At 52.0% G+C, this 10121-nt stretch overlaps 1 protein-coding gene across 1 annotated transcript; it reads right to left on the reverse strand.

Annotated features, from left to right (window-relative positions):
- Positions 1–6788: 6788 nt before the first annotated feature.
- On the reverse strand, positions 6789–9005 carry LOC109385837 (serine protease 29-like). The gene is made up of 6 exons (XM_019648460.1): positions 8990–9005; positions 8804–8864; positions 8414–8594; positions 8005–8270; positions 7295–7461; positions 6789–7211 (listed from the first exon to the last, which is right to left on the reverse strand). The coding sequence occupies exons 2-6, from the start codon at positions 8862–8864 to the stop codon at positions 7047–7049; spliced, it is 840 nt and encodes a 279-aa protein (XP_019504005.1). The 5' UTR covers positions 8990–9005; the 3' UTR covers positions 6789–7046.
- Between the last annotated feature and the right edge of the window lie 1116 nt (positions 9006–10121).

A 10121-nucleotide genomic window follows, 5' to 3' on the forward strand; every position in this document is an offset into this window, starting at 1 on the left:
AAAAAAAAAAATTAAAAGAAATAAAGTCTATTTTGTCTGGTATAAGTAGTGCTACCCCAGCTTTTTTTGTTGTTTTTTTTCCATTTCCATTTTTATTAAATATCTTTTTTCATCCCTTTACTTCCAGTCTATGCATGTCTTTCAATCTGAAGTGAATCTCTTGTAGGCAGCATATGTAAGGGTTTTGTTTTCTTATCCATTCAGCCACCCTATGTTCTTGATCGAAGCAATTAATCCATTTATATTGAAAGTAATTGTTGATAGATATGTAACTATTGTCATTTTATTGTTCTCTCTCTCTCTCTCTCTCTCTAGTCTTAAAGAAGTCTTTCTAACATTCCTTGTAATACTGGTTTGGTGGTGATAAACTCCGCTAGCCTTCAATTCTAAATGGTAGCCTTGCTGGGTAGAGTAATCTTGGTTTTAGGTCCTTCATTTTAATCACTTTGAATATTTTGCACCAATCCCTTCTGGCCCACAGTCTTATGTGAGCTCCCTTGTAAGTAACTAACTGCTTTTCTCTTGCTGCTTTTAAGACTCTTTCTTTGTCTTTAACCTTTGTCATTCTAATTATAATGTGTCTTGGTGTGGGCCTGTTTGGGTTCATCTTGTTTGGGACTCTCTGCACTTCCTGGGCTTGTTTGTCTAATTCTTTTGCCAGGTTAGGAAAGTTTTCGGTCATTATTTCTTCAAATAGGTTCTCAAATCCCTTGCTTTCTCTCTTCTTCTGCTATCCCTATGATACGAATGTCGTTACGCTTGATGTTGTCCCAGAGGTCTCTTAAACTATCCTCAGTTTTTGTTTTTGTTTTGTTTTTTAATTCTTTTTTCTTTTTGCTGTCCCAATTGGGTGTTTTCTGCTACCTTGCCTTCCAAATCGCTGATTTGATCTTCTGTTTCATCTAGTCTACTGTGATTCCTTCTAGTGTATTCTTCAGTTCAGTTATTGTATTCTTCACTATTGACTGATTCTTTTTCATGGTTTCTATGTCATTTTTTATGCTTGCTATCTCTTTGTTGAAGTTCTCACTAAGTTCCTTGAGCATCCTTATAACCAGTGTTTTGAACTCTGTCTCTGGTAGGTTGCTTGCGTCTATTTTGTTTAGTTCTTTTTCTGGAGTTTTCTCCTGTTCTTTCATTTGGGACATGTTTCTTTGTTTCTTCATTTACATTTATGTATTTATTTTTAATTGGGGAATTGGGGGAAGGGGAACAGACAAGTTGCTGTCTTTTTTTGTTGTTGTTCTTCAGTCTAGTTGCGGAGGATGTTGCTTCACTGGCCCAAGATGGCACCATCATTGCGCTCTTCCCAGGCGAGGCAGATCAGTCGCCGGTTCTGGACAGCCGCTCACGGCAGCTTGAGGGCCACTCACACTGGCTGCTGGCTACACACGGTATCCCATGGCAACCCACTGCAGCAGGGGCTGCAGCCTATGCCGTCACCAGCGTCTCACGGCAGCCCAGCTCCAGGTTGAGCTGTTATTCAGCATCTTAGCTGTAGAGGACAGCATCACTGGCCTTCATATGTGGGATCCGAACCGGGGCCCTCGGTGTCCCAATCCAGTTCTTAACCAATGCGCCACTCGGCCGGCCCTGTTTCTTCATTTTGACTGCCTCTCTGTTTGTTTCTATGTATTAGGTAGATCTGCTACATCTCCTGCTGTGTAGCATTATGTAGTAGGTGCCCTGTGGGGCCCAGTGGCACTGTTTCCCTGGTCACCTGTGTTGGGTGCTCCCAGAGTGTCCCTTGTGTGGATTGTGTGTGCCCTCCTATTATAGTTGAGCCTTGATTGCTATTGGCACATCAGTGGGTGAGAATGACCCTCAGGCTTATTGGCTGTGGGATTTGGCCACACCCACAGCTCACAGGCTGCTGTGCTATGGGGCTTACCACACAGAATAGGATTTGTCCCAGCCGGCTCTGGTACCTGTTGAGATGGCCATTGGGTGTACCACTTGTGGGGCTAATTGGGTAGTGCTCTGCTGTGGTCTGAAACCAACCTCCAAGTATGTTGGTTCTGGGGCCTGCTGGGAGGGGATCCAGTGCATGCCCAGGTCAACCACTGCCTGTGGATTGTAGGGGACTACCTGGTAGGAGCTACAAAGTGATCCACAGTTGGTCATTGCCTGTGCTGGACCTGGAGGCGTGTGGGAGAGTCCACGCTGCAAACTGAAGATGGCTGCCACCAGTACCAGGCCTGGGGTAGCTCTACAAATAGCCGAGGACTGCTGCCTCCTGCTGTGAGTTACCAGCCCCAGTAAGGTTCAGCCTCCGATAAAGCTGCAGAGCTCATCAGGCCAATCAGATTCAGGTTTGGCCATACACGTAGGGGGCGGGCTCAACACAGGAAAGATAGCATCTGCCTGCCAGCTGCTCTGAGTGAAGGATCTCATACAGAGATATTGCAACTGTCTTCCAGGCCATCTCCCCGAGGCCACACACCTCAGTCTGACCCCGTATGCCTCTGATGCCCTCCGTCCCTTCACCGGAGCCCAGGGTGAGTACCTGTGTGGGCCCTTTAAAAAGATGTTTGGGTTTCCTGCTGCCTTCTGTCCCACCTGGATGGTCAGACTCTCTACTGTTTTTCACAGTCTGATATTATGGGGGCTCCTTTCCCGGCGCCAGTACTCCTATATGGGGAGCCTGGTGTGAGGTGGGGTTCCCTTGCTCCTCCATGGGGAACCTCCATGGCTGAGATATCCTTCCCAATTTTCATCCGCCACACGGATGTTTGGGGTGAACCCGTTTTGCATCTCCCCCTGCTCCTACCAGTCTCAACATGGCCTTCCTCTTTATATTCTTAGTTATAAAACTTCTGTTCAGCTAGACTTCAGATGGCTCTCCAGGTTGATTGTTCTATAATTTAGTTGTAATGCTAGTATGTCCACTGGATGAGGCAAGCGCAAGTGTATCTACTCTGTCATCTTGGATTGTTCTCTCAAAGAGTATTTTGCTCTTTAAAATTTTTCTACTTTTGTGTACACAAGTTTATGGCAACATTGTCCCTAATAGTCAAAAGGTGGACACAACCTAAGTATCCACTGACAGATAAATAGGGCAAAATATGGTCCCTCCATATAACGGAATATAATTCAGCCATAAAAAGGAAGGAAATTCTGACACCTGCTCCAGCATGGATCAACCTTGAGGACGTTATGCTCGGTGAAGTAAGGCAGACACAAAAAGACAAATACCGTATGATTCCACTTATATGAGGTCCCCAGAGTGATCAGATTCACAGAGACAGGAAGTCGAATGGTGCCTGGGGGAGGGAAGAATGGGAAGGTAGTGTTTAATGGGTATAGAGTTTCAGTTTTACAAAATGAAAAGAGTTATGGGGATGGATGATGGTTGCATAGCAGTGTGAATATATTATATTTAATACCACTGAACTATACGCTTAAAAATGGTTGAGATGGTAAATTTTGTTTTGCATGTTTAACCACAATAAAAAAATTTTGGAAAGAAGTTCCTACTTCTAAGTATTGTCAAATAATTAAAATTTATTTTCTTTCCTGATTTGAAGACAATGGCCAGTGTCTGAGGCACATTCCTGAGGAGAGAGCTAGGTGCTAGAGTGACCCAAGCCCTCGGAAACTTGAGCCACCTGCTGGGGTTATAAAGGCCAGTGAGTCCTCTGGGGCTTGGGGCTTTTCCAAGGGCACCCACTCTCTTCCCCATCTAGGTGCCCTGGGAATTTTACAGCTCAGAGCCTCCCCGAGTGTAGAAAGCAGAGCTCACCTGGAGATGCAGTGGGTGGCGCTCTGCACCCACTGACGGCTGATAATGCTGCTTCCGTAGTTATGCTGGCCCCACTCTCTGAGGTTGACCTGCCAGGGCCACTGCTGGGGGATGGGGGGAACGTCACCATGCCCCCAACAGTGTGGGCCTCTGATTGAAGCCACTCACGGGTAGAGAGACCAGTGGGGACGGCCAGAGAGAGGGCCACCTGGCCAGCCCAGCAAGGCCCCACTCTGTGAAAACAGGCCAGGGCTGGGGCCTGGAAAGGGAGGCTGTCCTCCCACCTCCACCTCTAAAGCCTATCACAGATTTTCTCTGATGATGGGTGTCCTCTGTACCTGGCGTCCATCGCAGTAGCCACTGGCCTCATGTGGCCATTGAGGACTTGAAATGTGCTTGTGCAACTGAGGAGCTAGCTAAATTTTTAATCTTATTTAATGTTAATGAATTTAGATGTAGGTGGCCCCGTGTGTGGCCGGTGGCTCTCGGGCTGCAGAATGAGGCCAACTTTCACTAGCAGGTGTGATTTCCCTCTCATGAGAGAGTTTACAGGAGCGAGACATGGGAAAGCCTTGAGTGTGGTTTCTGGCCTGTAGCGGGGTGTTAGGCTGCCTCCGTTTACTGCTCTGGGTCTTGGCACAGGGGGAAGGACTTTGAAAGTTAGGAAAGGGCACACGAGTGTGACATTACAAAGCTCCAAGAGCAGATTGGATTAAATGTGATCATTGCAGACCTGTCCCCTCGGGGGACAGAGCTGGGCAGAAAGGAGCTAGAATGAAGTGAGGGCCCAGGACAGATCTTTGAGTGGGGTAGGGGTGTGGCCAGACCCCTGCATCCCTGCTGGTGAACACCCCCACCTCAGAGGGGCCGTGGACTGTGCCCAGTGGGTGGGGGCCTGGGTTCTAGGTCAGCCAGACATCTTGGCCTTGGGACTTTTCATTTCTCCCAGGAGGAAAAGGACAAGGAGCTCCAGAAGGAGCCACATCTGCCAGTAGAGAAGGGCAGAGGGGATTGAAGCCCCAGCATCCAGGGAAGCAGGAATAGCCCTTCTAAGCCTTTCCACACAGCCATGCCACAGCCAAGAAGCGCTGTGCCTGCCCATAACAGACAATTTGCCATTGTAATCATTATAAGTGTACAATTCAGTATCATTTAACACAGTCACAGTCATGTGCAACCATCATGGCCATCTAGCTCTGGGGTTTTTCTATTCCCCAAAACAGGGGGGTCCCTGTCCATATTAGCTGTCGCCCCCTCACTCTCCCCCAGCCATGGAGGCATTAGGACATGAGTATTTTAATGACGTGTCATAAGCACATTTTATCATGTTCTGAAAAGCTAATCAGAAAATTTCTTGTCTTCATGGTAAAAAGAATTACTTTTTTCTGATTACAAACATTATACATTTCAAAACAGGAGATGCTAAGAAACTATTGTAAAACAGCCCCAAATCCTACCGCCTAGTGCTGCCCACCCCTGGTCCCGATTCTCTGCTATAATTAAGAATATTATGATGAGTTCACTTCATGGTTGATGTAGAGGCCTGACCACCGCATTGTGTTTCTGAGACTGGTGTTGGGTGGTGCTGTATGTCAACTATAATTATATATACATATAACCTCGGGGCGTGGAGTGGAGTGCGGGAGCGGATTCAATGGAATGGTGATAGATGGGCATGATATCGGGGGTGGGAGGGCAGTAGATGGGGGGAGGGGGGTTGTTACTTTGTGAGGGTGAAGAGGGTAACTATTGCATTGTTCTGTACACCTGAAACTAACAATAAAAAAATAAATAAAAAAAAGAATATTATGATGAAATCCTGAATCTTCATTTTTGCATGTTTTTCACCAAACTGGAGCATTGACAAGGCCCAAATCCAGGAAGTTCCCACCCAGGAGCTTTTTGAGGCCCTAATAAATGTTGTCCTCTTGGGGCACACAACCTGCACCTCTTCTCATCTGCTGCACAGAGTTGAGAGGCAGCCGGCTCCAGGCAGACCTGTGCGAGAGTCCAGGCCACCCCCAACCCCATTCACCAGCCCCAGCTTCATCGCAGACAGGATTCACCCACTGAGAGAGAAATCCAGCCATTCCCATTTCTACCTAGGCAGTCATTCATTCATTCATTCATTCATTCATTCATTGGTGCATTTATGTAAAGAATCATTCTAGCTTTGTTGGATGCCCAGACCCGTGGAAATTACAGACACATAGGACAAAAACAGAGCCCTCCCAGGCCAATAGTTCCTCTGCACCATTGGTAAGGCTGGGAAGGGTGTGACCTGTTCCTGGAGCCAGCTCCGTCACATCCCTGTGAAGGGGGTGAAAGAGATGTGGGCTGTGCCCCTCAAGAGCAAGGAACACATGTGCCCATGCCCGGGAGGCTCCTCTGGGGCAGACATGGCACGCCCACGTTCTGGCCTCCTCTTGCGTCTTCTTGAATCCCACTCCATCCTCACTCTCTGCTCCCCGAGGTCCAAGCATCACCTCTATTAAGACAACTCCTTGATTCCTTTCTCAGCCTTCAGCCCCACAAGCAGCTGCCTCAGGGGGGCTTCTTCCCAGATGCTCCCCAGACACCTGGAACTCCTGCCCAACCAGGGAAGGTAAGGGAAGGCACCCTGGGAGGCTCAGGGAAGGCTGTCACCTGAATGGTACCCAGGTGAGCCAACATCTCCCTAGAGAAGAGATATTTGCATCCTAACCAGGTCACTTTCACATGGCAACTGGTTAACTTAGCGAATAGGCCCTGCCTCACGGAGAAGTTGGATGGCAGGATGGATGGGTTGGTTTCATCCTGGGATTTAGATAAATTCCCTTTGGAACGACCCACAGTATGGTGTGGTGAACTCCAGCACAAGAGGACAGAGCAAGGGGCTGTGGCCCCAGAGTGGAGCTGATACTGAGTCCTTGCTCTTCCCTTCCACGCCTGGGAGGCCACTGGCCCCAGCTCAGCCCTCTGCACATCAGGCTTGGGGACCCCCTTTCCTCCAGAAAGCCACATTGCCCATGGTCAGCCAATCCCACAAAGACTGCTCACACTCTGGTCACTCTTCAAGCTCTTTAATCAAATGCAAACGGCACAGGGTGGCACTCTCGAACTTCTGGGGCCTCTCACCCCATCACTTTCCCAGCGTCTTCCTGCTGCATCCCCCAGCGGTCAGGGAGTCCTGGACACTGAGAACGCCAGACGGGAAGGTGGGGCTGGAGCCAGGGAGAGTGGGCAGAGGCTGAAGCAGTCAGCGCCAGCAGGAGGGAGGTGCCAGCTCCTTGGGGCTGACCCAGGTGAAGGCCAATGGGACTGCTCAGGAGCACCTCCCTATTTGTTGTGTGATCCAGGGCACGTAGTTCTGAACACGCGTGTAGACCCCAGGAAAGTCACGCTGGGCGCAGCCATAGCCCCAGCTGACTATTCCCACCAAATTCCAGGAGCCATTCTCCCTGCAGACCAGAGGGCCTCCGGAGTCTCCCTGAGGAAGGAAAGGGGTGCTGAGCATGGCTGGTGGGCAGCCAGGCCGGGTGGGGGTGGGGGTGGAGACGGGATGGGACTCACGTAGCAAGAGTCCCGGCCCTCACTCCCGGCGCACAGCATGTCATCCTGGATAATCTTGCTGTCACCATGGAAGTGCCTAGAAGCCTCGTGGTAGTGGTGGTCACAGAGCTCGTTTTCCACCACCTGCACTTTCACCTGCTGCAGACGGTAGGGCGGAGGCAGTGACTCTGAGGAAGAGAAGAGGCCAGAGGCTGACAGCGTGACCCCGCCTGCCCATCCACCCAGCAGTCCTGGGTGCAGCAGACGTCTGGGCCTCTTACCCTGGCCTGTCTGGGAGCCTCAGTTCCCCTGCTGGGATGCAGCTGCGGGGGACCCCAGGATGCAGGAGGACCCTGTCTACCTCTAAATTCCTAGAATCCTACCAACAGATTTTTGTCTTTACTTGGAAAGACCAGAAAGGAAATGGAGAGATGAGTTTTTCTGGTGTTTTTTTTTTCCAAAAATATCTTCAGGAAGAATAAGAATAAGCATTTCTGCATCACAGTACTGAGTTCTGAGCTCAGTCTTCCCATCAGCAAGTCGTGGAATCTCTGGCCTCAAGTGTCTAATCTCCCAAGTGGAGTGTACAGGGATGTAGGAAGGTGACACAGGGGTGCCACCATTTTGGGCACCCCAGTTCTTCCCTTTCTGGAAGCTGCGACCACCCGCCCACCGGGAGCCCTCAGGGAAATGGATTTGGTAACCTCATCTGGCCCCCGCCGCATACATACGGTACATGCTGATGGCGCCCCAGCCAGTCACCCAGCACCGGTGCTCTGCGGTGATCGTAAGAGAGGTGGAGGGCAGCTGGACTGGCCTGAGGTAAGCAGTGTTGTCCACAGCCTTGGACAGCTGCAGCAGGGCAATATCCGCGCCCAGATTAGCATAGACAAATTCCGGGTGGACGATGACGCGGCTCACGTTCAGCAGGGCCCGGCCCCCATAGAGATACACGTTCCCGGCGTGGATCCGGTAGGCTGACGGGTCGGCGTCCTTTCTGGGGTCAGAAAGAAGCCATAGAGGTGGGTCCTGCTTGGGCTGGGGCCCGGCAAAGCCAGGCAGAATCCCACCTTGAAACTCCACACTTCCAGATTTGCCCTCACGTCCCACCCACACTGGACAACAGCCAGAGGGACTCACCGGGAAATGCAGTGGGCAGCTGTCAGCACCCACTGGGGGTGGATGAGGGAGCCCCCACAGATGTGTGCCCAGGAGGCCCAGTGATAGCTGTAGACCCTCAGGCTGACCTGCCACGGCCATTTCCCCTGGCGGGCACTGTGGCCCCCGACGATGCCCACCAGCTCATTCTCGGGGTTGGGTGCTGGGGAGGCAATGTGAGGGGTCAGGGGGACCACACCTCCAGCTCCCAGTGCTCAGCCCTGCCGTCCATCCTCGGGCCTTCCCAGAGCTGCAGAAGGAGCTGGCTGTGCCCAGGTGGGCAGCCAACGCCCCACCCAAAGGCTGGACCCTAGAGACAGGATTACAGGAATCTTTGCAGAATGAAGGTGAACATCTGGGGTCAGGACTCACCTAGGGTCTCAGCGATGGAGCTCCCCAAGAGGAAGAGGGTCAGAAACAGCAGCCACAGCATCTGTAGGAGGAGAGAGGAGAGAAGAGAGAGGAGAGAGGACAGCTGGGACTCAGGCCCTGGGCTCAGGGATGGAGAGGCAGGGAGCCACCTGCAAGTGGGTGCCTTGGAGGGGTCAGCGCCCTTACCTTGCCTGGACTCCAAAGCTCTCTGCTCCTGGGTCTCCTGAGCCCCTTTATCTCTGGGCCACAGGAAGTGGGCAGGAGGCTTGGTCCGCCTCCACTGGGGGCGGAGTGGGAAAGAAAGGCAGTTTGGTGTCAGAGAGTCCCTCACCACCATCACCCCTTCTCCCGGGGTCCTGAGGCTTGGCAGACCCTGAGCCACGTGGATCCCGGGCAGAGTCGGAAGAGAGAAGGCTACGGGACAGAGCTCACAGAAGTCCCAACTGCCCCTGGGGAAGGCAGGCTGGATTGCACCCCCACTTTGACCTTGAAGCCAGGAAACCTTGCCTTACCTCCCAGCTCTGAACACAAGTCACCAACTTCCCCAGGGCCTTGAGCCTATGGCAGCACTGTTGGCATCATGGAGAGGACACAGCTTCTGCCTCCAGCCTCCACAGGGGTTCTCAGCTCCCAGGGCCTCCCCCTGCCCCCCTTCTCCAGCTCATGCAGTCTCTGGAGAGGGGTCCTCACTTCCTTATGGAAGGAGTAGAGCTTCAGCAAAGTGGAGGCCACATTTCCCATCATCCACCTGGGTGACTGAGGCCTGGGAGCCGCATGCTGGACATGATGCCGGGCGCTCAGGGCCCAGGCCCACCCCTGGCTAACCCAAATCCAAGCACATGAGCTGGAGCCCATGACAGGCCCAGCTCTTCTCCTCCTGCTTGTGGCCAGTGTAGACAGGCCCTGTTTCTCCTCAGTGTCAGCTCAATCAGTCCCGGCAGGTGCAGTTTACTGTAAGGGGTCCAGGGGGACCTTCTCCACATGGGGAGGGGTCCTGAGGTTCCCCATCCACCAGCCCCCACCCCGGTGCCCCACTCTAAATCCACAGACCCCCTCCTTCTTCAGGCCTCCATGAGCCCTGCCCTCGGGCCCCTCTCCTGTCAAGAACACGCTGCGTGTGCTTCAGTTTCCCCAACGGCAACTCAAGAAGGCGATTACTGAAGTTGCTCAAGGCTCCCTGTTCCCTGAGCACCCGGCTCAGAGCCACCTCTGCAATTGTTGGTGCCAGTGACCCGGAGTGCCTGGGTCCTCTGTGCCTCAGGACCTGAGGAAGGTGACAAGGGAGACAGCACATTTGGACTGACCTAGAGTCACCTCC

This window comes from Hipposideros armiger, unplaced genomic scaffold, assembly GCF_001890085.2.
Source record: "Hipposideros armiger isolate ML-2016 unplaced genomic scaffold, ASM189008v1 scaffold_126, whole genome shotgun sequence".
Classification (NCBI taxonomy): domain Eukaryota; kingdom Metazoa; phylum Chordata; class Mammalia; order Chiroptera; family Hipposideridae; genus Hipposideros; species Hipposideros armiger.